Source organism: Strix aluco, chromosome 4 (genome assembly GCF_031877795.1).
Source record: "Strix aluco isolate bStrAlu1 chromosome 4, bStrAlu1.hap1, whole genome shotgun sequence".
NCBI lineage: Eukaryota > Metazoa > Chordata > Aves > Strigiformes > Strigidae > Strix > Strix aluco.
The window spans coordinates 78,764,427-78,791,832 of record NC_133934.1 but is presented as its reverse complement, the minus strand read 5'-3'; the positions used below and the strand labels follow the sequence as shown (position 1 = coordinate 78,791,832).

The following is a 27,406-nucleotide window of genomic DNA, read 5'->3' as shown; positions in this document are numbered from 1 at the left end:
CTATCATTTAGATATGTAGATTGGTAATTAACATGTTGACTTTCAAATCAGATCACTGCAAACACTTCCGCAGGTGTCACCTCCTCAGCTCAGATGTGCTGATCACATTTGCAAAGAATAGTGTAGTTGAACCCAGCATTTTGAGCCCTGCTGTGTTTTCTCACCTTATCAATTCATATACAGGGGTTGTTTCCTATCAAATTTTTTATTTCTATGTATCATGTGCAAGGAAAAGACTTGAAAGCTAGGTACAGAAGAAACCAGTCTTCTTTTGAGCTAATGAGAAATTGTCTTACAGATTTTAGTGGCAGAGAGGATACACCAACATTTTTATTGCAATACAATTTTTTATTACCTGGGGTGCACTTGTAATAACTGCATATATCCTCATTGATTAATATCTAATACTAAAAAGGCTGGAAAGGTAATGTTCAAGTACCTAGAGAACTACATTGATCTGCCTTACCTACACAAACAAGGAAGTTATTTTAGTGTCAATTTATACTTTGTATACAACCTACTTTCCGACTATTCAAGGGAGATCAATATTTATGACAATTCATTAGAGAACGAAGTTGACTTTTATTGTGCAGACCAAAAAAAAAATGCAGTCACCAACCCACCACTACATTAATTTTATGAAATCAGTTCACAAAACTATTGTAAAAAATAACTTAATTTCTGATAAGTAAATGGAAACAAGTTGTACAGCCCTCCAGCATTCCTGTATTGATAGGTTAAAACGGCATTGAACCATTATACTCAGTAACTCAAGGACAAAACCACTTTAGTTGCTTAGGGGAATAAAAACACTCCTGATTTCTCCCCCAGTCCCACAGCCAATACTGGTTTATACCCAAAAAAAATAATCACTTGGAGTTACTGCAGAAGTCCTGTACTCTTTACCCTCTAACTTTGATATGTAAGTACCTGATAGAGCTATCCTACTGGCATGTACACAACTCAAGTCAAGCACTGCTTGGCTCCTTCCAAGTGTGTTTAGCTTGCCAGCAGACCAAGCTTAATCTTCAGGTTCCTCATAATGTGCATACCCACTAGCATAGGTCCTTCCTAAATTCAAATTGCTGAATACATCTGTGGTCTCTGTATCAGAGTCCTTCCCTCCCTCATCATTTTCATCTTCATCATCATCTTCTGCTTCATATTCATCATATTCATCCTCACGATCACCTGCATCTCCAGCCTTGCTGGCGGAGAGGCTCTTCCAGTAGGCATCGTAACCAGAAGCTCCATCTGCATCTTCACCTCCAGTCTGTCGGCCAAACTTCAAAGAACGTGCTGCAGACAGAGAAAAATCATGTTCTCACCCCTCAACAAGCAATTTGAGCAGAGCATCTGACGTTTCTTTTCCATCCTTTTTCAGTACTCAAAGAGCATACAATGTTAGACAGCCTTTTTCTAAACATGACATTTTCAGATTTAATCCTTACTCTGACAGAACCTTTCTGCTACACATAGTCTGTCCCCCTGCAGCCAAGTCTGTATAAACAATAACTGTCCCCAGAGTATGACTTATGTTTTAGAATAAACCTTTGGTATTCTAGCCAAGAAAACCTGTAATTGGATGCGCTTTGCAGACACAATACATAGTATGATTTATTCAAGAATGGTTGAGGTAGATTGTATGTGTATCATCGAATCGCATTTTGAAATTCATTAGCCAGCTTCCTGTAGATGAAATAAAGGCTTAAGTGGTGATTTTTTTGCACTTTTTCCATAACTAAAATCTCAAATTAAACAAAAGCTTTCACTATATTGGAGTCAATTAATGATTAAGAATGAGAGACTGCTCAATTCTAGAACTGAAGAAACACGTAGTTTTTCCCAAAACTAATGCAGCAAAGCTTTGCAAAACAACTGAAAGTAATCAGACTTTACTCAGTGTTCCCATGCAGAAAAGTAGTCACCAATGGTACTTGTGTAGCTTGTTAGCTAGAGAAGCAGGCTTACTTGACATGCTCAGATCCTTTGTCTGCTGAGTTTCATGGCCACATTTAGGGCAGGGAGGCTCTTTTCCCTTTTCCTGCTTGAAAACCTTACTTCGTACGTGATCGTCACAAAAACAAGCCTGTGGGGTAAAAGGAGAATAAAAAGGCTAAATGTTTTAATCATAGAAGCATACTCTTCAGCAAGAAGCCTAGAAAGAAGTGTCTAACAGCAGCAGGATTTTCTGGCTGGGATTAAAATTTAATGAGCTCTATCTGCAGTGGAGCTGAAGTCTGTGCACAGAGCAACCACTTCTGTGTTGAATGTAGTTTCATGGCTTCCTGGGGAAGAGGCTGGATAAAAGTGCTGATAAACAAGTAGAGAAAGTAATGTACTCAAGGACTGGATTATAGTGCTGCCCACAAGGAGCCTGGCAAACTTTGGTTTACACTGACAAGATTAAATACAATACTATCAGAGATGTATGCCAGAACATAACCATGCAGTGACCTGAGGGCAAGAATTAGAGATTGAAATTTCACATGTGGAGCACCACAGTGCCACTGAAGATAGCTGGAGAAAGGAACAATTTTGGAATATGAAATCGATGCCATGGGAGACTGCAGGGAAACATATGGAGGGTAAGAAGAGTAAGAGTAGGCAATGAACCAGCACCTGCAGAAATCTGGGCAATGCTGATGATGAAGCAGGTGGAACTTTTTATACAAAATTACTTCTGAGTGTGTAAAAGCCTGACATCAACAAATTACCCTGTGCATGTGTAAAACTGGATTAGCTGTGGAGATGATTTCTATTGAATCCAAGGCTGCAGTGTTTTCTGGTCAGATAATCACTCGACTGTTTTTTAAAAAACCCTACTTTTTTTAATTGTCTTAGTTCTACGCTGGATCAAAATATATTCCAAAGCCTTAGATTCTGTTCAAGACCAAGGACTTGTTTTGGTTTCCCTTTTTTTTTTTTAAAAAAAAAAAGACCCAAACAGGTACAGACCCAGTTTAAACACAGAGGTCTGGACAAAGTGAAGAGCACCTTACTTGGCATGAGGAGGCATAACACTGGCTTATGGTTAACAAGCAAATAAAAGCCCTTTTGTCCCCCAGAAATCTGCCTGCAGGCTTCAGAAATTAATACCAAAATTATGAATATTAATAAAGCAGAGGAAGACATGACAGGGCTTGATAGCAGCCTTGGAGACTAAGGAGAACAAGTCTAAAATCATAGCTACTTGCAACTGGTCTTTACCTTACAACGCAGGCATGAATGCTGCCCAAGCCTGTTACAGGAAACACCTGTTGGAGAAAATCAATATATAAAATTCAGTACTTGGAAACTGCAGATCTGTGATGTTTTTAAGACCTTGTGAAAGTATGTAATAATGTAATTGAGGCATTTATTTTTAATTCCCTAACACAACTGCACTTTGACACAAATCAGTCATTTTACCATACAATACCATTTTACTAGATTTTTTTTTTCAAGTCTAAGCTTCATTGCAATAATGTAATTTGACTCAAAAAGTAGAGGGGGGGGAGGGGGGGGGAGTTTAACTATTTCTTGAGTTTCCTAACTTTTAAAAACAGAAGTTTCAGAACCATATTGGTATTAAGTGATCATCTTGCTTTTCCTTTTCTCACAATGTCAAAAGAAGGAGCGCTAGCATTTTACAATTAAATAATGCCACGGCAGCCTGTAGTATCTTTATCTCTTTTAAATGGGATGTGAGAACACTTCGATCTTGCAAACTTCCAAACCTAAAACAGTTGTTTTGTTCTGTATTTTCTATCATGTCCTCTGGAAATATACTTTATTGCCCGCAACTTCGTATGAAAAATCTACCTGTGTTAAAGAATTGTAGCTGGCACATGAGCTGCGAAGAGCAGAATCGGTGCTCAAAATGTAACTTGTCTTGAAGCTTCAAACTGGTTTCTTAACTCCACTAGAGGGAGTACAGTAAAGACAGCCTCACAGGAATTGGCAGCAACACAGAGCTGGGTGAACTTACTCCTCCAGAAGTAGCAATATGTAATTTACCAGTCTCTCTGCAAGTAGAGCCCTTTTGCCTTGCCTTACCCCTGTAACAACAAAGTCTTTGAATCTGAAGTAATAAATATCATGAGTTCTCCACATGAGCAGGACAGCCACAGGACTTAGTGCTCTGTCATGTGTTTAAAGATGGAATTAGAAATGCTAATGCATATATATTCAAACATTTCTGGAGTATCTGCACTTTAAAAAATTTCTCTCACATAGTGCTAGAAAGTAACAGTACCTTTTTCACAGCTAGAATGGGATTTAGACTACAATTGCATGACTGCATTTAAAGGTCACGTATTCTGTAAAAGTTCAGGTTTTATAATCTTGTTACCACACAGTGACAAAAATCCTGCCTGTCTACCAAGACTGCACTGTGCCACAAAACGTCCAACATGGTGAAAACCCTCAAAAAGCCATTTCTCTGTTCAGGGTGTGACATCACATCTGTGAATTAAAAGCTTCCAACAATTACTGAAAAAACATTCTTGTGGAACAGCTGTTGCTGCTTCAATATTGCTACGCAGGAAGATATTCTGGCAGCGTACATCAAGGGAAGCTAATCAAGGCTTAGAAAATAGCTGGCTGGGATGAGAGATGAAAAGGAGACAGATTTCTAAAGCCACAGACTATAACACTGAAATCAACAAATATTCTGAATCGGGAGAAATCAGTTAAGACAAGTGATTAGTCAGTTCTGAAGAAAAGTCTTATACGTGATAAAGAGCCCCTTGAATTTCTATAATGACTGAAAATGTTGGAATAGTCAAAATGCATGCATACAAGTTTTGGAAGGGACAAACGCTTGTCTCATGAGATAAACCAAATAGTAGTTAATGCTGGGTAGAAAAGAAATACTACAAAAGATAAGTCATTTCAAACATGCATAGTCTTGGTTTGTTGGGGTGTTTTTACCTTTCCTTGAAATTTCTCCGTTTCAGCCAGAGATAATTGGTGGACTAGCAAAGTCAGGCACGGGCATCACGTCCTCTTACAAATACCAGTTTCAGTTTTGTCCACACAAAGTTCCAGAGGACATAAAGTCTTCGGCTACCTGTTCTTTCCTCAGTAAAAGTGGACATGTATCAACAGTCACTACATGTCCACAGTCCAATGGACAGTGAAGACAGTAACATTGAGTTCATGCTCTGGATGAACACTGTTTTTGTTACTTCCTTCCACGCTCACCCTGTCTCACTGAATCAGACAGTGACTGCTTCCTGAGTCATGGCCCTCCTTGGGGCTTGCTGCTTTTGCAAAATCAACAGATGCTACCCCTTCACCAAAATACAGGCCATCCACAGCAATCTAGGAAAGTTTAGCCAGACTAACACAGGTGCTATTATTTAGGGCACCTGTTTTCCATGAGGAACAGGTATCTAGAAATAGCTCATCATACAGTCAGATGAGTGGAATAGAGCTCCTTCTTGCCTGCAGAGCTTTGTGAAGTAAAAAAGCAGCATCAGCAGTTCCAGCAGTTTTGCTGCAGTCCTGGCCACTGCCAACACTGCACTTGAGAGACTCCTGGCTCCTGCAAAGGCCACTTCCCAGGCCAGGCCTATAAGAGCCAGGCAGGGAAACAACTCTCATGTATGATTGGGCATGGAGGAAGGTCAGCTTCAAAGCTCTAGTCTACATAACTGGATATCAAGAGCAAGCACATATGAGACAGGCCCTTTCCTCCAGTGGTGGTAAAAGCTATTTGGAAAAGGAGATGGAGAGTATTCTGGAGCACAGAGGAAGCAACTGGAGAGTCTGCTTAGCTGTGGTGAAAGGGACTATGAATAACTAACTTACATTTAAATGTCTCTGCTTCCAGAACTTGGCAGCTGGCTTGATGTTCAAACTGATCATCTTCACAGAGGAAATTGTGACAAAAAGAGCAGGCGAATATTCTGCCTCCTAAAAGATTTATCAAGGCATAATAATCAGTGACAGGTGTAGGAATCAACTTCTGCCCTGCAAACAATCTGGGCAGTAGTTTTGACTGAAGACCAGTTCTCCCTTCTGTCACAAATGCTTCAACAAAGTCCTACGTTAGACACTGCCATCCATTATTACACTGACAAATACCACGTATTCTACAATACAAGACAGTATAAGTATAAAGCAAGTATTATTTCTAGTCCTTTTCTTCATTTTAATTCGACTATGACATTAAGTATTTTTCTTAAATCAGATCACGTTCTCTCTCACCCCCTTCACCTCTGATGCACACTTGAAATAAACACTTTAAAGGATTCCACAAATGGAGAGCAGTATGGTTTGCTAAGCAATTGGGAATCCAGATACCTGTACTAGCACAGATGAATGGCGTGGGAATGGTAGAAAATTGTGTGTTGACAATCTGATGCAGTGCTTAATTATGTGTGTCCTGGTTTAACCAGGATAGGGTTAAGTTTCCCCAGCAGAGGGGGGGAGCTCTAGCCAGGTTATTCAGATACCATGCCAACGTCACATCCTGGCAGGTCACATCTCCTGGCACAGGAGCACAGTGCACTCGTGGTTTTGTACATCTGCTCCTCTCACTGCTGTATTTGGTAGCTATTTTGCTCTGTTCATTGCTATCACTATTACTGTTATTGTTATTGTTGTTGTTTGTTGTGTTGCTATTGCATTGTTGTATTAAACCTTTCCTTATTTCAGTCTTGGGGCTTTGTATTTCACTCCCTTTGTGGGGGAGGGGCAGCAGCCACGTGGTCTCAGACCCCAGCAGGGGCTAAACCACCACAATGTGAAACACTCAGCTGATAGGACAGTTAATACTTTAGATTAAATAACCATCCCCAAATTGAGCACTGTATGTTCTTGAGCAGGTCATTTACATTCCCTGCTGCATAAGGTCTATTTTTAAAATGGGGAGAATGCCTTGCTTTGAACATACTGCAAGGACTAACCAGTGAAGATTAAATATGCTATGTTAAAATACAGGTACAATAACGTAAGCAATGTGAAGAGAAATGTATCATTTAGATTTTCTTATTTTTAAGTGTGAGCAACCTACCGTGGTCCCAGACGCTTCTTTCGCACTCAATACATTCTGCATCTGCAAGAGGGCAGATACACGCGTGTGTGCTGAGACACTTCCTGCCGTGACACACCCAAGCTTCACAGAAATCACAGATTGCACCCTGCAATTACAGAAAGACAACATCTGGGGACTTCTGCAATACCTAGAGAGAGATTCTTACTCCATAACCCTGAATGTATCCAAGTATTCATTCTCTCAGTGGGTTCATTGAGTGGGAGAGTATGAACTGCATCTGTATTCCTATCAAGCTGCTCCACAGTTCATCTTGTTCATTTGATAGTCATTTCTGCAGGATTAAATATAATGCAAAATAACTTGGTTTTCTCCTTTTCTGTTTTTTACATTTCCTATCTTAAATCTTATGCATGAAAATTGTGTCCTCCAGCTGAAACCTGAGATCCATAAATGGTAACAATGTTCTGGCAAAAATGCAATTTCAAAAAAGACCTGAAAAATGCCACTAGCTTCTTATAGTTAAGATCACTCATTCAGATTTTAAACCATGCTGTATTAGAACAGAAGCTTCACAGAGAGCAAAGATCAAATAACTCATTAGAAATAAGTTAGACGGTAACTTTCATTTTGATTAAACTGTAAGATCTACACATCAACTATCCCTTAATTGTAGCATTTAAGAAGCCTTCTCAGCCCATATGTAACAAACTACCGTGTGCATTACATGCACACAAAACTAAGAAAACAATGGTGAATCCAAATCAATTGTTGATGAAAATATTGCATCAGTGAACGCATGGAATGAGTTTAGGAACTTCCAACTGGAAAGGCCAGCTATGTTACTGAGAAAAGCTGACTGCCAACTAGAGGCAGAAACAGGATGGAGGTTTAGTCCATACATTTAAGCTAGAGGCTATGACATGTCATACCTTGCTTTCCAGAATGGAGCAACTAACTTGTCCTTCTAAGAACAAAAATTCAAAGGCCAGAAGCTCTGACCATCTCTGCTAAATGCCCAAATTATTATTTTTTTTTAAATAAAATTCCCCCCTAATGCCATGGAACAGATTCCTCTCTGTGATGCTGATGGTCTCTGCAATACTGAGAATACAGCAACAAAAGTCCACTGGTTTCTACAGAATGATCCTCAATTTTAACTGAGACTGGTAATTGGCTATGGGGCATGTAAGCTCCAGTGCTGTTAATCCACGTGCTTAGAGCCTGGAACCAACGCAGATATGTTAGCATCCAGGACATGTGTCAAAGTTTGCAGGAGTTGAATCTAAAAATGCAAAATCTGGGTTTCCAGTATAAGGGAAAAATCTCTTTGTGATGGTAAGATGAGAAAAAAAAGTTGGCATGGTACATGCTATCATTCCATAAATCTGTTCTATATTTTTTTTTTGAAAGATTTGCATAGAATAATCTCATAGTGCAAAAAAGGCTGTAATTTTGTATACATACCACCATTGCTAGTCCAGTACTGTACACACCAGCATGTTTTATAACACAGTCTGAAGACTTCATCATGCATTTGGTTTTTCCTGTTTAAAAAAAAAAGGCAAGTAAACAGAAGAAAACTATATATAAATAAAACAAATAGAATGAATGTTCATATAAGAGAAGTACTTCAACCAAATGTCTGTGCTTAATTTTAAGTCCAGGTAAAAATAATGCAAACAAATGTCTGCAACCTGCAACCCACCCTCACATCTCCCTTAGATCAAATTAACTATTGCCTTTTTTCAGCCAAAATCTCTTGCCCCAGTACTGAGATAAGGCAATGTGTTGTCTCTCTCTGTTTTGATGCATTGGCAAAAATTTCAAACATCAAAACAGACCGAAGAACAACATTAAGGTGAAAGTCAAGCAATGACATCTTAAAAAGTTGCATTTAAAACTGCTGCTAGTTCTGTCCCACCATAAAAGCAGCATGTCCTCTGCGTAAGGCTGAGGCCATCTGAAAAAAAAAAAAACTGACAGAGAATCATAGAACGGTTTGTGTTGGAAGGGACCTTAAAGATCATCTAGTTCCAACCCCTCTGCCATGGGCAGGGACACCTTCCACTAGACCAGGTTGCTCAAAACCTCATCCAACCTGGCCTTGAACACTTTCAGGGAGCACCTGATGATTTAATTACTTAGAGGTACTTGGATACTTGTTTTTTTGGTGGTTGTTGTGGGGTTTTTCATTTTTTAAAACCATATAAGAGATTACTTCCTAGACAAAATAATTCCCTTTAAATGTAGGGGATGAGTGGAAGAAAAAGCCACAGTCTGCACTTAAAAGTCATTCTGACACAAGCAAGCAGTTAGGGTGACAAATTTCCCCTACTCTTTGCCTCTGACATAAATAGCTCTACCAGAAAGATTCATGCTCTGTATGCAGTTATACAAGAAAAAAAAATCTTGTAGTTAGCCAAGGCTACTGCAATGGTGTTTTATCACTGATTTAAGCTGCCCTGCCACAAACCCCTTTGGTGTCTCTGTTATTGCCTGCTTAGAGAAACCAACAAAAGGGTGCTCCCTGCAAACCCATTCAAGAGCTGACAAAATCAAATTCTATTCTGAAAATGTAATTAAATCCCAGTATGCAGCACCAGCAGAGTTTTGTATTAAATGGCACTTGGAGGGTAAGGAAGGACCAGTGGTGGCCTGAGCTGGGCAATGTTAGGTGGTGGGGGTATTACTGTCTCTGGAGCACTGCAATACAGCTACTTTGCTCTCATCCCTCAGGGTCTTCTCTAAGAAAAATGCTGTTGGTTTACAAGGGCTGTGTCCAAAGAGCTCTAATGGTCTTTGTCTTGAAAAACCCTGGGACTCAACATAATTGTGTGGTTGTTATTAGGAATGCTCTTCCTCCAGAAACATACTGCTGATTAAGAGAAATTCAACACACAGGAGTCAATTTCAGATGTATAATATACTGTAAGACAGACAGCATGTTTTTAGTACTTCACTGCATGATGACAGAGGGAAAACTTATGAAGGATGACACACTGCCATTGCACACTAACAGCCTGGCTTCCAGAAATGCTCAGTATCTGCAGGTCCCAACAAAGGCACTGGAAGCTGCAGATGTCAGCAGCTCTGAGAGTCAAACTACTAAACAGTCAAATTGCTTAATGACAAGCCAAAAATCTGCAAAGATGTGTTGAAACAGTAAAACAAGAAAATTCACTTCAAAGTATGAAATGATTATCAACATCCCCTGCAAGTAAGCAGCTGTTTTAACAAAAAAAAAAAAAAAGGGCATTTTAGCCTGATTCAGAGCTGAGATCTGTCACTAGGAGTCCTTCTTTTCTGATTTCAAAGCATCAGCCCTCTAGCACGTATAAATGACATGAGCAGCATATTACATTTCAAAACCACGCAAGGTGAATAATGTACTGTTGCTTTAATTGATATTAAACTGATCAGAAATTATATCATCCCTAAAAAGCAGCATTTATTGGCTCCTTGCTGGCAGTCAGAGCCTTTTTAACTTTGCTGCTGTTATGAAACAATGCTCCACACAGTCAGTCTAAGGAAATGGTCAGTCAGATGTTCTCAATCCTAAAAGGCAGTGAGACAAATTCTTCCAAAGATCCAATACTGAAGACAAGCCCATGACCTGGGCTTGCACACCTCTGGGGGTCAGAGGCATAGCATTAGTGCATGATCAAGCAGATCTCTTCTCAAGGAGGATATTCACAGCACATTTAAAAGAACCTGCTCCAAAAATCACAAAGGTACTTTAAGACAAAGGTACTCTAACTGCTGAGAGTTTAACACCACAGTTGGGACTGAGGATAGCATGTTCTCATTCATTATTTCTACTTACCACACTGTGCACAAATGGGTAATTTCTGAACAGAGTTACAGAAGTAGCAAAAAGCTCTATTCTTCTGTCGTCTGGAGGGGTTAAAAAAAAGAAAGCAAGCATTAAAGAAAGACCTGTAAAACGTGTGAAACCAATTAATACTAAACTACTGGTTTTAGAAGGGGAAAAATACTTACCTTTGGCACTTATCGCATTCCTAAAGAAAAGAAATGAAATAGTGGTAATTATTTTTATTCTAGGTAAAATATATAAAATTTGCAGACTACCCAGCAACTCTGAATTAAGTTCTGATTAGGAACCAAACTTTTTATTCAAGTATTATACCTCTCAAACAAACATAACCTTAAATATAAAGGATGGTAGGAAGAATGACATCCTAGTGGCATTGAATAGAGTCAATGTATTATCATTGGTTTTACATAAATTAAAATCAAGTCTTGTAATATAAAATACTTTAGGTTACTTTACCATTGAAGCATTACAAGGATGTTTGGCTAAATCTATGTTGGCTCTTGAAGCCCTTATCTGCTTTTCACGTTCACGACGGTTCTCAGCTTTCTTGCGAGCGCCAGTCTTCTTTTTAGGCATTTTTCACTATCTGGGGGGGAAAAATAGGTATGTAATGAATGTACACAAAACTATGTATATAAATACATGGATACACATGACACATCCAGCACTAAAACCGGATCTTGGGAGTTCCCATGTTAACTGTGCTTCATCTCCATTCATTTCCTTTTGTGAAAGTTTCTTTTCGAACATAGAACAAGGGGACAATCCCTTCAGAAGAGTCATGTGATGAATCATGAAGAATCCTGTGATCTGGAAAGGACTTTGCTGTCTTAAACTTTGCACTTTGAAGTGTTTTGCCTTAAAAAAACCCAAAACCACTATGTTTTGTAGGTTGGTTTGTGATGGGCCTCTCTGATTTTGGTTTGCCTTGTCTATTTAATAAAGACAATATTCAGCTCATTTTCACTTCTCTCTCTTCTCATGCTAACTACTTCAATCAGTTAAAAAGCGTTCTTCAGGTAAGCAAAATGTGGCATACTGCAAAAATGCAAATTTCACACTTCATGAAGGCTTAGAAAACAAAATGTCATTATATAGATTTAAGAGCTATGACAAAGGGATGTTTGTAGTGCTTATTTATCATTCTAGCACATTAGCAATAATGAAGAGATGAGCATGCATTGCTTTGAAGATGCCACTGTTTCCCCAGAAGGGTTTACACTAATTTAATTCCATTTGGTTCAACCATGCATCTATTTTAATGTTCTAGGAGGGAACCAATGCAATAGTGGTGAGACCATCAGGCAATCAATCAGACCACTGCTCTCTTGTCATCTCCATAACGAACCGCAGTCCTCGCATATACTTAGTTTACACTGTGTTTATAATAAACTCCGCAAACATTATCCTGACTTCATGAAATGGACAACTGAGAGCTTAAAGGTGTGGTCTGATGTTAGAATTTCTGTCCTCAACACAGGCACTCAAGATAGACACCCTTCCTTATGCTCCATCTTTATCATCCCCTCATTTCTGCTGATTTAACTGTTGTTGGTGTCACATTCTAAACCAGATACAGGTTAAAAACAAAACGAAAAAACCCAAAACAACAAGCACTCCCAAGGCCCAGACTACAACAATCTGATGGGGGAAGACAGTGAAAGGGACAGCAGGGGTATTTGCTTCACAAGCATGGGAATAAGAAAGCAGATAAGGAAGAGGCAAAAAAAAAAAAAAAAAAAAAGCCTTATTGAACACAGTTCTAAAAGAACACTCCCAAGTCAATGGCCCAGGTGGACGCACTTCTTCATGCTGTAGCTACTAAACCACACTTCCTTGCAGATGACAAAAGGGCTGAATTTTTGGAAGTGTTTAGCTCTTATTTTCGTACCTCACCACAGTGTTTCTGTTTTGAAAATCTGGTCTCTCTAGCAAGTTGCCCCAACATATATTGCACTGTACAACTAACCCACAGTTCTTTTAGCTGCAAGTACACCTAACAGTTCTTCTTGCTCTGCCTCTGATTTCTGAAACTGCAGAAACATACTTTCAAAGAACTGATAACTGAGACTCAAGCATCATCTTAAAATCTCAATGTCCACTTATTGAATTTGAAGAAAATCCTTACAGACTTGGGGCTTGGCAGAAACCAGTCCACATGATGGGACAGCTCTGCCCAGGCAAGGCTCTGCTGATTCCAGTAGCTCTATGGGTGGCTACCAGGGCCACTGGCCTGAGGAAATGGGAGGCACCTGCTCTCCCCAGCCCCATCCCTAACTCCAAGCAGACATGTAGACACATGCATGCTGGCATCTGTAAGGACAGCTGCAGCATCAACAGGCAGTGAATTGTAGCAGCTTAGACTTGGAAGAAAAATTAGTATCTTTGTTCAAAATGCCTTGTAAACTAAACCCAACAATCCTAACTTTCCCAAACAAAGAAATATATTGTTCTGACCAAATACCAAAATTTGTTTTTGATAGCACACATAAATCAGTTTTCTCACCCTGTAGCATTCTGCACCACGTTTAAATTGTATTAGTGTCATATTTTGTAGTCAAAATCGTATTGCTGAGCTGCCTGCTGGCGACTGTCATTATTCTAGCGCGTGACATTTGTGACACTGCAAGTCCAATATGAGGTTGCACGCTAATTTTCAAACTGCTTGAATGCTGATTTAACAACAGAATCTAATGGTTAGTATTTACGCCTTGACTTCTTCACATTACCTGATAATCAAAAGCACCAAAATGACAAACTGTTTTCATGAAAAACACTGTCTCAATGACTACTGAGGACACAGATTATGAGAAATCTTTAAGATGGTTTTTAGAAAGTTGCACTAAACTAAATAACAACAAAACTGCAATGTCAGATCCTTTTAACAAAGCTATCAAGTCAATCCAGGCTTTCAAACACCATCCAATAAATAACATCATGCTGCAGATCAATATTCTATCACTCTTCCCCTCTGAGCTTCCACTTAAGACGTTTGCTGTCTTTGCCCTCAGTTCTAAATTTTTAGGGAATTTACCATCTTTTAATTTTCTGACTAGAGTTTAATAGTGTTATGATGTCAGAAATTATGATAGTAAAAACTTTCTTTATCTGCAATTCCTTTCAAATCAGAGTATCGCACCTTTTAAAAGCACTAGTCAGTTTTAAAATGACTCTGCAGTACGTTCTACCTCTACTTCTGGCAGTGCTTCTGTAATCTGAGGCAGATGGATGACCCAAAAACGTATTTAAGTACCACAACACCATTACCAAGTGCTCAGACAGGAAGGACCCAGTGGAATATGTCTGCAGTCCAGCTCACCTCTGCAAGGTGCATGGGAGAGAAAAGTGCCTCTGGAGGGACCTAAAACAACAGGTTCAGTTATCGAGAAAATGACTACGGTGAGCTACTCACTTAAGATCTACCTGCCAGGAAGATCGTGTGAAGTTTTTGCTTAGTCTTTTTAAATAGCCATGCTAGCACCCTCCTTTTCATCTATGATGCTGTTGTAAGAGGAATTGCCCAGGACACATTGTCCAGAAATTGTCCATGCCTGGTTCCCTCCACAGTCCCAGAAAGTATGACCCTGCTGCCCTACAGAGCATCCGAGCTCCTGAACTGGGAGCAGTTCTGCACATAAACAATGTCTGGCATCTAAATTCTGTTGAGGTTGTACCATGCCTATGCCATTTGTTCCCCTCTTGAAGATTGTCCTTGATGAGGTCTCAAAGACACACACTAAATTTGCAGCAGACAGGAAAACAGATTGCACCAGCAGATTTCTCGATCTTCTGTGCTGAGCACAACATTCCCTTGCGTCATATTATCTTGTCTTATGTGATACGCTAACCACCCTGCTGTCGCAAATATAATGAACAGCTGTAACAACCTATTCATTTTGGGGGGCAAGGGAACTGTCGGGTTACTCTTGTTGTGCCACGCAAATACTAACACCCAAAAGAGGCCTTCCATATTTCAAGACTGCTTGCACTTGACCATCAAATAGCTTCTACCTTATGCATATTCATCAAAAGAGGGATTGGGCCGAAGTGCCCAATGGCTCTCTTGGGACAGGATTTATTAAATAAGCTAGGAGCACAAATCAGTTTTAAGAAAGGAAAGATTCAAGTTCATTTTCCCAAAACTAATGCCTGGCATGCACAAATATATTTGTTACAAGCAGTGTTGGAAAATAAAGAAGAAGAACTTGGAAACGTTCCCAAGGAAATTAAGAATGCAGTTACCCCCTTTGTATGGGCATCTGAGAAACCTGGAAAAGCGAAGAATGTAGAACCAGTAGAAGTTGAATTAAACCCAGGATTTTGGCCAGTAAGAAAGAAACAAAATCCTATTAGTATGGAAGCCAGGAAAGGTTTAGAGTCAATAATGAATAATTTTCTTAAATATGGACTTTCACAAAAGTGTCAATCTGAATACAATACTCTAACCATGACTGTTTACAAGTCATTGAACAGGTGTACGCCAGCAGACCAGACCTGAGAGACGCTCCCCTCCAGATGAAGAACTATATACTGATGGAAGCAGCTCCGTCATGAAGGGGATAAGAAAAGCTGGCTATACTGTGGTGACACTAACTGAAGATTGAGAAGTTAAAGCATTGCCTCCAAACACCTCTGCACAAAAGGCTGAAATAACTGACTTATCTGCTAGTGGTACGTCTATAAAGTATGGAGCAGAAATTTTAAACTCGCTGGAAGCAGTACAGAAGGCGAAGGAAGTCGCCGTGATACGTTGTAAAGCACATCAGAAAGGAAATTTGGATGTAATCCGAGGAAATCAGAGGGCAAATGAAGCTGCAAAACGAGTGGCACTTAGTACTATTTGTGTTCTAATTCCATCAAGGGAAATGCAAGTAGAACCCCTGAAGTATATAGAAAAGGAAGATAAATTGGCTGAGTTACTAAAATGCAGAGTATACTGTATGAGAATCACGGTAAACTTGCAGGGTCACATCTGATTCCATTCAGACTTCAACCACATCTGTTTTACCACTTTGCAAGCATTACACAAGCTTACAATATTTTAAAAATCTGTATTAGCAGTATTTCATACTTCATGTCGTTCCAGTCCACGGTTCCTTCTAATAATGAAACCATTTTCAAGGCACTGTGATTTCAATCATCTTTCAGTAACGAGGTGGCACTCTGCCACCGCAAGCGTCCCAGGGCCACGGTGTCGGAGGGGCTGAGGTGTCCTCGGGCACGTCTCTGACCGGTTCCCTCCTCGGGAAACGCCCCTCGCCCCGCCGGGAACGGCTGCCGAGCCCTCACGGCCTGCTTTAAGGCAGTTCCGTGAAAGGCCAAGAGCGAGACAGCTCTTCGAAAAACACACGTACACACACATATATTGCGGTTTTCCAGCTTGCAGTATTTTACCTTATTTTTAGGATTTTTACCTAGGCCCCCCAGCCGTGTCGCAACACGTTTCCAACCTGGATCGCCGCGCTCCGTATTTCCCAGCGTTATCTCTGGGGAAGCCAGCGACCGCTTCGCTTCCTCAAGCCGGGGACCGCGACGGGGCCCGGGACGAGGACCGGGACGGCCGCCGCTCCCTCAGCGCCCCCGGCCCGCCCAGCCCGGCCCAGCGGCCGTGCGCAAGCCGGAAGCGGCGCGGAGCGGAGCGGTGCCCGGCCGGCCCCGCGCGGCGACGCGGGAAGGTTCCGAGGTGGCGCCGGCCCCCTCAGGCCGCTGTCCCTGGTGGGCGGCCGCCCTCTCCCCTTCCTTCCCGGCTCGGTGGGGGCGAGCGGCCAGGGTCGGAGGCACGGCCCAGCGTGCTGGGTCGGGGCGGCTGAAGGGGCAAGTAAGCGGAGATGGAGCCTCGGGGAGCCGGGAAGGCCCGGGGCGCCGTCTGACGGGAGCGGGGGAGAGAAACAAGCGCCAAAATAGCCCGCGCTTTCTCCTCAGAGAATCGCAGAGCCCGCGGGTTGGCCATCGAATGGTTGGGAACCAAGAAAGGGCACCATTTCCACACTGCAGGGAAAGGTGTTGCCAGAGTTTTGGAAGGAGACATCATAAAAGATGGTAAATATGGATACCGGAGGCAGCACTCTTAATCAGTAGTTAGCACCTACATTTTACATACTACTGAGTTCTGGGTGTTACAATGCAAACTGCATTTGCAAGCACTTGCATCTTCTTGAATTTAAAAAAAAAAAAAAAAACAAAAAAAACAAAAAAACAAAAAAAAAAAAAAAAAAAGGCCAGGACGGTTTCACATTAACGTCTGTGTTCTGAAGCAAATTAGGGGAAAAAATATCTCTTCTGGTGTTACTTTGGAGGTCCTAGTTAACAATCTTTCTCCTCACTTAAAATATGCTGTTGGTTTCACTGTGGTTGAGAAATCACTGAAAAAGTTTTTATAAGGTGTTTCGATGGATGTTACCATTCAGTGGTTGTTCCATCCTCAACTTTTGTTTGCCTTTGTGGTGATTGCCCCACAACTTTCACTTGACAGAGACCAAGTGTTAGGGCATAGTAATTGCAACAATTAGTTGTGATTGTAATTGATTAGGGTTGGCACCTGAAAAGTTATCTCTGAACTGTTTCATTGGTGGCTCCATCTGTTTTCAGAATATTGTTTACTCTTAATGGTAGGAAGGCCATGTAGCTTAAAAAGGGAAATAATATCTATACTGTAATTAAATCCTGTACACAGCTCTGTCTTGCCTGAGGTTATGCAAGTCATGCTTTGCCACAGATTCACCTGCCTTTCAGAAGGAAAGTTCAGTCTGTTTCTCCTCATTTCCCAACTCAGTCACCTAGAGGCTTGTAACCTAGTGATGCTTGCTTGAGTTCTGCGAGAGCTGTGAGCTCTGGAGTTTGGTTTGGTTGGCAGACATGTAAGATACTACATGGGGTGTGAAAGGGTGTGAAGTATGCAGTGAAGACAGCTATATGGACTTGCTGCTCCCTTTCTTTGTAGGTAGGATGAGCCCTTGCTTAACTCTTAATAAATGACATACAGCACAAGTAGAGATGTAAGGATGTCTTTGATTCATTTTAATATCAAAAGTTTTTCCTTCAAGCATATATATTGCTCTTGTGCCTATTGCCTAGAAAACCCTTTGTGAAAACCATTAGATGATGTATCATATAGATATTTAAATAAAGATGACTGCAAGGATCACAGAGCAGTTAGATTCCAGTGCATTTCATAGTCTTTTGCCTAGGAAGGGTTTGATACCTATTTCATATAAATAAGTCCTAGGGCACTGTTTTATTTTTTGTGTGTTTTGATTATCCATTCACTCAGGTGGGGCAGTTGTATTGCTTCACATTGTACTTGGTCAGTCACTTCTTACTGAAAGTTAGCTGCTAGTTATGGAATGTGATTTTGGCTTAATGAGAGAGGCAGGTATTCACTGGCCACCATTGCCTTTCCAGGAAGACACTTTCAACTTTTGTGAGGCCAGGATTGTATCTCCCACAACAAATTGTTCGCGTGTCTTCCCTCAAGATGTAATCTTCACACCAGCTTAGTGGGACACACAGAAAACAGCATTATCATTTCAGACAAAAATTAATGACGATCACTTAACTGGACTTTTCTCCTTTTTAAGAAAGCTGTGGAGAAGTAAATTTTAACTATTGTCAGTAGCCATGGCTACATGCTATTTAACTAACAACCTAAGCAGTAAATATGACCTTTTATGAGACCTTAGAGCTTTTTTGTGTCATTCCCACTTCTTATTGAATGCCATTAATTCTTTTATTCTGGTTGTGCCCATTCTAGTTTTTTAGACAGTCATGAATGCAAGAACACAATGAGGATGAATGATATAGCCCTGGAAAAAATTACAAACAGAAAGTTTTAATCAATTTTAGAATAATTAACCTAGTCAGCTAATTTACTTTCATGAATGAATGGAGCTGTTGAAGAAAGAACTCATACAGACCCACAGAGGTGATGATTGTCCTCTCCTTTGAATGGGCGTTTTTACATAAACAAACACACGAGTGAAAGAGAGGGAGAAATCTAGAAAAATCCCAAGGAGACAGGCGGACACAAAGATTTTTATCTTGGTCTCACTTAAATGGCTTTTAAGCAGCTTGTTTTATTTTACCCCGTGAAACTCTGCCTCGATTATGTTCCCGAAACCACCCTCTAGATGGCAGGAGTTAGTCATTTCACTCATGAACAGTAAAATACCTTATTTTCAGAACGGGTAAAGTGACCTAGGGCTGTAATACAAGTGAATTAAAAAAAAAAAAAAAAATAGATGAGAATAGCCAATTTAGGGCTTACAGAATTTCCATTAGCAATACTGGACTACTCTCTGGGGAACTATTGCGAACTATTGTTGTTTCAGAGATAGATGCAGAAAGTAGTGGGAGTTGCCTTCCTTGTTAAAGGTGTTTTCAGTGACCTTTGTAAGAGGAGCCCTGGAAGGACAGTGTGTGTGTCTCTGAACTATCATCATTCCATATTACCTTACAGAGAATCAGAACTGTCATGTATTTGCTTAATGGCCACTGTCTGTCTAGCTGAGAAAACAGAGCAAGACTCTGAGGGCCTCCCTACATTGCCCGACAGAGGTATTTGTCCAGTCAAGAGCTTGCATGACAGCACAGATATCAGTGGCTGTCTTAACCCTAATGTGTGCTACCTGCAGAGCAAAAGCTGTACGCTAGAGAAAACTGTCAGTGAAAGTCACTCTTGTAAACTAAAGGATGCAATGACAGCACAGCCATCTTGGTTGGTATTTACCTGTTAAAGGCGTACCCTGCAGCACGCATTGTTTTTCACCTCTGTTTCACTGTTCTGTGCATCTCATAAAGTTAGTTTCACGTATGCAAAGGGCCACAGGATGCTAATAAATCAGAATCCCTCCAAAATAAATTGCTGTGCAGGGTGCAGAACATTGAAATTTTAGGTAATCTCTTTCCACCTCACTCCCTTTTTCATTCATGTTTTGGAGTCATGTGGCAGGACAGAGCAGTAGCTTTATGGATTACATACTGACTGCTGGTCAGATACACATTTTTAAGGCAGTAAATTCACAAACACTTTAAACAAGAATAGTTCATCGAAAAGAAGTGTTGGGAACAGTGTCTGAGGGAAGGTGGGGGTTGCTTTTTCCAGTGACAGAGCTGAGTAGTACCATTGCAGCACCATGTACCAGCTCATGTGGACACTAACCACCTTCAGAATTGCTCTGGCTCACTCCTTCATCTGCTCATCTCGTAGAAATTCTTCCTTTCCAGTGAGGGCATGTTTTGGGGATGAACACTTATTTATTCCTTAAGCTACTCAAGTAATAACAAAAGATTCATGCCCTCTCACTTCTACTGTTGAAAATTATTGAGATCAGAAAGGAAAATCAGGAAATTAAGTGTGTGCACAGCCTCTTTCAGAACAGCATTATTCTGGGAGAGATAGGACCTTCATATACAGTGACACTGGACTGTGCTGGATGACAGTGAAGCATTTTTACTGCCTTTTGCTGTAATATCTCTGTCCCTTTAAAGATAGAATAAAGCGTGTTAACTATCAACTTGAAATAAATACTGACCTGAGCTGTTGTAATTTACTTCTAATTTAATACACTGCAATTTCTTTTTCTCTAAATAACACGCTTGTTCTGATCTAATTAAGCCCCTATTACCTACCTACCTATTACTGTAATTATCTTCATTATTGCAATGTCTCCTTGCAGCATTCAATACATTTGCCTCCCTGGGGGTTGCATTGTAAAATGGGTGTCACATATACCTTTCTAACTGACCTTTGAAATGGCATACATCAAATTTAATTTGTTTTTAAATCCTGGCCTTGCAGCAACTAACCTTAAAAGTCATGTCAATATTTGTTTGATGTAAGATAATTTTGTCTGTAGACATTTATTCTTGCTGATTTAACTACATAAAGAAAGGGGAAACAAAAGAACTTGAAGCAAAAATCTTTACTGGTGTCTACTGAATTGGCATGTTCAAATATAATATTTTCAAATAGGTCTTCTTGAATTAGGTGGTGGAAGGATTTTGTGTATGTGTGTTTTCTTTTCCCCCTGCTATTATAACTGATGCTTACAATCATTAATCTTAGCCCTGGAGAACTGTTTCCCCTGAAATCTCGAAATGGTTATTTTGTCTGGTCAATGTTTGTGAAATGTGTCAGAAGGGAAAAGGAAAAAAAAAAAGAGAGAGATAAAAGAAAAAAAGAGAATTTGCTGTTAAGTGATTAGAGTCCTGAGTCTGAGGGAGCCCACTCCATTGCCAACTTCTTTATTAAAATCTATTAATCTTTCCTCTGATATTCAAGTTGTATATTTTCACATTTCTTCCATGACTTCAACAAAGAACTGAACAGCATTTTATCATCGTAGTTTCTTGGGGCTTTTTTGTTTTGTTTTTTAAGATAAAAGACATGCAGTAAAGCTAATGCTGGCATTTCTGTAACACATTTAATGTGGTATCATATGTTAATTAAGATTCCTGAGGTGAGGGCATAGTGTAAGACTAATCAGTTACTGCTTTTATAACAAAAGGGGTAAGCAATTATTATTTGTGATGGAGAAAGAACTTGCTGGCTGGTGGCAAGTTACTAGTATTATTTTTCCATGGTGAGATTGTAATGTCGTAAATTATCTTGTTTCTCTTCCCTCTGACCCCATCAAAAAGCTGGCACATGGTGATAAATTTGCTGCATATGTGACACTGGGAGGTTTTGTATGTGAAGAAGAAGAGGGAGATACCTGATAGAAATAAACAGGAGCGCCTGTGTGACAGAAATGGAAAAAGTAAAAAAAAAAAATATCAAGGTCAGACAGCGGATGACTGATGACAAGAATTTCTCTCACAGTGCTGGAGGCTTGTCAGGTGGAAGTGACAGAGGAGAATGAAAAATGTGAGTGTTTTAATTGGTCACAGGATATGAGATTAATTCACCTAACTTCAGCTGTGTAATGATGAGCTTGTGGGTTTGAACTTGTTGTCTGGCCTCTCCCTCTAATCAGCAGAGACAGATGGGCACCTGAAGGAGGTCAACCATCTCTCTCAGGACAGGATGGTCACTTTTTTCAGACAGCTAAAGCTAGGTGCCATGAAACCTGCCCAGGGTGCCTACCAGCTGTCTGTGCCAAAGGGAGTAATGTTCTAGGGTATACCGAAGGTGGTGTTTCCAACAGGGCTAGCAAAGAGGTAGTAGTATCAAAAAGGTCTCACAAGATATTTTCTGGAATACTTGATACAGTTACCTGAGTTCAGCCCTGATCTAAAATGTGGGCTGCACAGCTGCAGCCATACCACATGAGTGAAGAGATGTGTTACACTGGAGGATGCTAAAGCAGAGAGGAAGGAGAAGGTGGGGCTGATGTTCCTGTAGACTTCCTGCAAGTCTCCCTATAAGCATGGACCAGTTAATACCCATTGATCTTTGTTCAAGGTAAAGAATTCGTGCAGCCAGGTGGAAGGAAATTTTGCCAAGGTGATCAGGAAACTTAAGAAGCTTGTTGCATAGGAGGAGGCTAAAATGATGTGCTCTATCTGGCAAAATGAAAGATCAGAATGGGGTGATTTTCCGTCAGTTTTTCAAGTAATGTGGGGGAGCAAAAAGCCCGTTCTGGTAGAAGAGAAAATGGGCACCACACAGCGTGAGAGAGCGCAACAGTGGGACAGTGTCAAGGTTCAGCAGCTGTAGTTGTGTGATGTATGAAGAGAGCTGAGGTTGTTTAATCTGGAGAAGGGAAGGCTGGAAAGATCTAATTGCTGACTTCAAGGACCTAAAGGGAATTTATAGAGAAGGCAGAGCCAGACTCTTCTCAAGGGTACACAGTGAAAGCATGAGAGGCAACAGTCACAAGCTGCAGCAAGGGGAATTATGACTGGTATGTGAAAAAAATTATTCAGTGTAAGAGTGGTTAAGGAATGGAAAAGCTGTGCTGGAGCTTCACATGCTGAAGACAAGAAACCCTCTTGTAATTTAGAATGGACATTATTAAAATAACACAAAGAATTAGATTGGAAGGGACCTCTGTAGGTCACCTAGCCAAGTCTCCTGCTGAAAATTTCCACATCAAATAAGGTTGGCCAGGGCCTTGTCTAGCTGAATCTTAAATGTTGCCAAGGATGGAGATCACACAACTGCTCTGGACAACCTTTTCCCAGGCTTAACAACTCTCCCTGAAAAGATTCTGAATAGGAGGATCCCGTTGACTTCAAAGGCAGTTGGATTATGGCCTAGATGAGGCAGAGTATTTGTTTGCCATCTTTTTCTGAAATATCTGTGCTAAGAAACTTAGCATTTCAGCTGTTCCATGTTTTTCCTCAGTTACTGAGCTGTGTGACAAGTTCCTCTTTTGTGTCACTTCTTATCTAGATCGCAATTTTTCTCTTTTAATTATGGCTTTTCCTTGTTCAGTAGAATTCGCTTGTAGAAATCTTATGCAAATACAAACTGAATGGTTTTCCTGTCTAATTATAGCTCCATTTAGATGAGACTAATGTCAGTGGTACCGAGCGCTGACTGAATTAAATACTGAATTTATTCAGCTAATGAAAGCTGAAGGACAGATTGTTTGCTTTACGGTATGCAACATGGATGGTTTAGCTGTTGGTTCAGAGGGCTGAAAGAGAATTTTTGCATTACTGGTTCACTTCCCTGATATTGCAGGGAGCTCTCTCATTATCTCTTTCACAAACTTAGCAAGCTCCCATCTTATTTGCCCCCACCATGTTTTTGAAAAGCATTGTGATAAAGAACAGAATCACACCCAGTGTTTATAAAAGCATCATGCAGCAATTCATCACATACTGAACTTCATATTGTAGGTGATGTAACACCTGTATTATAAATAAGATGTTTGAATGCAGGTAATTGAGTGTCAAATTGTATACTTATGGCACTATGAATAACAAGACTTGGAACCATTTCTAGGCATGGACATAAGTCCTCAATATTCTGATTGATTTAGAAAACCCATTTGGTTATGTTCCACTGCTGTTAGTTGATATTCTGACGGTAATTTCTATTCATTCTCATTTGTATTTTGTTAGATTTCATTTATAGTACAAAGTTGTAATAACAGTTCTATTGCTTCTCAAGTACCTGTACATTTAGAGTTATTGAAGTGTCACTACAAATAGTCATGTGCTCACAATGTTCACTAAACTCCTTATTTATATTTATTGTGGAGTAATGAATCTGTAATCCTACTCTGAGCTAGACTTTACCAATGGGTGATGTATTGTGAAATACATTTTCATTTTATAATAATTGTTCCAAGTGTGGTGGTTGTTAAAAAGCTGAGAAAAAGCCTTTTTGATGGAGTATAAGGGGGAATTGAAGAGTCTGTTTCACTTATTTTATTCTATTTATGTATTATTTAAAACACAGGTGGAAACTGCAACACTGATGTACCTAAGATAAAACTCCAAAAGAAGGACAAGAAAAAGGCAAGCAGTTGCTGAAAAGAGCATCCTGTACTGGCATCTGGTTTCTTTGATAATTTTTACTAGGTTATAGCTCTTTTTGACAAGGTGGAGTTCTCTCTAAGTCATTGTAGTTGTGCAGTCTCTGCACTGAGTGCACATCTGATGGGTCATGGGAGGTATCGTCAAGATGTTTGAGGATTTGTTTGTTTTATTACATTTCTTGCTACTGCCATGTCACTGGACAGTCTGATGCCATCTGCAGCTAGGATGTGGCTATGTATTTTATATGAAGTTAACTATTTGTCTACAAGGGATAGGGCCTTGAGGCTGTGAATTTGCTATTTGCATGATGATGAGTGAAGTTAGGTAGCAATAACTTTTGCTCACTGCCAGCTTCTCTTGGTCTGACCCACTCTGAGCTTGAAGACCTTCCAGGCATCCTACAAAAGCTACTTGTGTAACAGATTTGGGCTGGAAGATGGATGGGATGCCCCTGGCAGCCAGTATGTTTCCAGAGCATTTTCATTTTATCATTACCCATCTGAAGTAAAATGTTACTTCCATTTGTTTTTCTCCAGTGGCTGCTTGGTGGAGTTTATTTGCATAGTGGTATTTTTGTCACTGCTCGGTTCATTTTAAATCTAATTCGTTTCAAAGAGCTCAGACCTTTTAAATGAGCACGCTTTTTTCCAATGTTAAATCCAGCTAGAACAGCCTAGAATGAATTGGAGCACTGGCCTAGAAAGGAAAGGCTTCACAGCCCATTACCAATCCCCTGAGCCATCTCATCCCCTTGACTGTCATGTAATGTTTGTTTAATGTAAAATTTCCACATAAAACAAAACAAAATAAAACCTGAACAGCAGAACAGCAGCTCTTTGGCATTCTGATATTAAAATGTGAAGGTAGTGAAAATTGGATTTCCTTTCATAAGTGCATAGCGACCTTATGGGAACCCTCAGCGGGGAAATACCACAGTGGTGAGAAAAGGCTCAACTCGGAGGAGGAGGTGGATGAGCATGTTTGGCAGTGTGGGCTGGAGTTGCTGGGGAGTTTTGTTTTCAGCTTCAAGGGAGAGGAGGCCCTTGTGGGAGCCTGTGAGGATTTCTAAAATAAGTGCTCTGGGCCAGTCTGTCGCTGTGCATGTTACCAAGTAAGTCTGGGCAGGAGTGTGTCAGTGTGTGAGTTACCGAGGATTGCTCTGCATAAGTAAGCACGTCATTTCATGAGTCACTGAGGATTTCTATGCATGAGTGACTGTTACGGTGCTCAAGTATGAATAAATAACATCCAGAGCCTCCAGTCATTCTAAAAAGGTTTAATCAAGGCTATCAAGTAACTGGTTTGTCAAAAAACATAGCTTGATGAATTTATTCATGAGGTTTCAGGGACTAAAGTAAATTCAGCATCCCAGCAGTTCCTCCCAGGTCTTTTATAGTGCCCAGGAAGATCAAAGAAAGACCCCTAATTAAGATCCTTAATAATGTAAAACCAAAATGGAGTCATTTGTGCGAAAGGTGCAAGTGATGTGTTCAGAGTCCTGTGCACATATCCCTGGCTGTGGGATGCTCAGGTGTCTCCGCGGTCACTGGTGGATCTGTATCGGGCGTGGATTATAACATTCACCCGTTGGTGGGTTGGGGATTTGGAGGTACTCAGCAATGAGGAGAGCAGATATAAAACGTGTGTGACAGCCTGCAAATACTTGCTGAAGGTACTGGGAGAGAATTTCCAAGCTCACTCACTGAGTGTATGTTAACATTACGCTTTACCTAGTCGCATTTTCACGCAGGCCTACCGTGTCTGGCACTTTCAGCAAGACACTCACCCCGTCTGCCCCAGCATCCTGCTGTCATCCTGGCCTTGCCTTACCTCCGCCTCGTCCTGGCACCCAGGGGCACAGTTGTGTCACAGCCTCCCACACTTGCAGGTCTGCCATTTCATCTTCACCTCTCAGGTGCCATCGCTCCCACCCCCCAGGGTGTGACACAAATGAAGTTAAATGAGGTGAGTAGGCCATGCTGTAGATGAATATAAAGATGTTCTAGGAATTAACACAATACAAAGAATTGTATCTCTCACTACAAAAAGGACATTGAATTACTCGAGCGTATCCAAAGAAGGGCAACGAAGCTGGTGCAGGGTCTGGAGCACGTGTCATATGAGGAGCGGCTGAGGGAACTCGGGGTGTTTAGTCTGGAGAAGAGGAGGCTGAGGGGAGACCTCATCGCCCTCTACAGCTACCTGAAAGGAGGGTGCAGAGAGCTGGGGATGAGTCTCTTGAACCAAGTAACAAGCGATAGGACAAGAGGGAATGGCCTCAAGTTGTGCCAGGGAAGGTTTAGACTGGATATGAGGAAGTATTTCTTTCCAGAAGGGGTTGTTGGGTGTTGGAATGGGCTGCCCAGGGAGGTGGTGGAGTCCCCATCCCTGGAGGGGTTTAAGAGTCAGGTTGACACAGCACTGAGGGATATGGTGTAGTTGGGAACTGTCAGTGTTAGGTTAATGGTTGGACTAGGTGATCTTCAAGGTCTTTTCCAACCTAGATGATTCTGTGATTCTGTAATTAAGACACCTGAAGGCTACCCACTGAGGTCAAGTTAGGAAGAAATGAATGGCTGAAAGCTCTTAAAACACAAGTTACCACGGTATCTGCAGAATGGGCAGAGCCAGTTAGGTCTTGTGGCAGGGTGAGAGCACTTGCTGGCTGTACACTGACCTGAACACTGCAGCCAGCCAGGCTGTGTCCCCACGCAGTGTGCTGGGCCCTCCCTGTCGCAGCCCTTTCCCAGTGAGGGCTTTCACAATGGGAAGCTCTGAAGTCACCCTCTGCTCCCAGAGGAACTTCTACGGTATGCTTGCAGCAGGCTGAGCTCAAGTAAATGGACCTCTGCTAGGAACCTTCCTCTCTAATCAGAGCTTTTCTAAAAGGCTATTTTTTTTCACCACGGCTGACACGAAGTTGATGAGTGAGTCTGAGTTTGACCCCGAGAAGGGAAGATGCAGGTTTTGAAGCAGTACTTGTTAGAGAATGGTGTCTTTTTTTTTCATTTCATAATTGGGTAGGCACAAGCGTAAGGAGTCTTGGTGGATATCTGTGCCAGGCATCTCTTAAAGAACACTGGGAGGGTGTCCTGAGAGAAAGCTAAAGAAATGATATGTTCTTTCCTCTCAGTAACCTGATCTGCCATTACATC

The 27,406-nt window shown here is 40.9% G+C and overlaps 1 protein-coding gene across 3 annotated transcripts; it reads right to left on the bottom strand.

Moving 5' to 3' along the window:
- Positions 1-562: 562 nt before the first annotated feature.
- Positions 563-16,446, bottom strand: ZNF330 (zinc finger protein 330). Of its 3 annotated transcripts, none has more exons than XM_074823712.1 (10): positions 16,271-16,446; positions 11,277-11,406; positions 10,985-11,004; positions 10,809-10,879; positions 8,450-8,529; positions 7,004-7,130; positions 5,797-5,901; positions 3,211-3,257; positions 1,972-2,089; positions 563-1,299 (listed from the first exon to the last, which is right to left on the bottom strand). In XM_074823712.1, the coding sequence occupies exons 2-10, from the start codon at positions 11,394-11,396 to the stop codon at positions 1,022-1,024; spliced, it is 966 nt and encodes a 321-aa protein (XP_074679813.1). In that variant the 5' UTR covers positions 11,397-11,406; positions 16,271-16,446; the 3' UTR covers positions 563-1,021. The 3 variants fall into 3 exon arrangements, with proteins under 3 accessions (XP_074679813.1, XP_074679811.1, XP_074679812.1); XM_074823710.1 differs by having other exon boundaries at positions 16,215-16,441; XM_074823711.1 differs by having other exon boundaries at positions 16,235-16,441.
- Between the last annotated feature and the right edge of the window lie 10,960 nt (positions 16,447-27,406).

Coding starts and splice junctions, on each gene's coding strand:
- ZNF330 (XM_074823712.1), bottom strand. CDS start 11,396: ATGCCTAAAAAGAAGACTGGCGCTCGCAAGAAAGCTGAGAACCGTCGT. Junction 11,005..11,276: donor ATCCTTGTAATGCTTCAATG/GTAAAGTAACCT, acceptor TCTTTTCTTTAG/GAATGCGATAAGTGCCAAAG. Junction 3,258..5,796: donor GGAAGCAGAGACATTTAAAT/GTAAGTTAGTTA, acceptor TTTCTCCAACAG/GTGTTTCCTGTAACAGGCTT.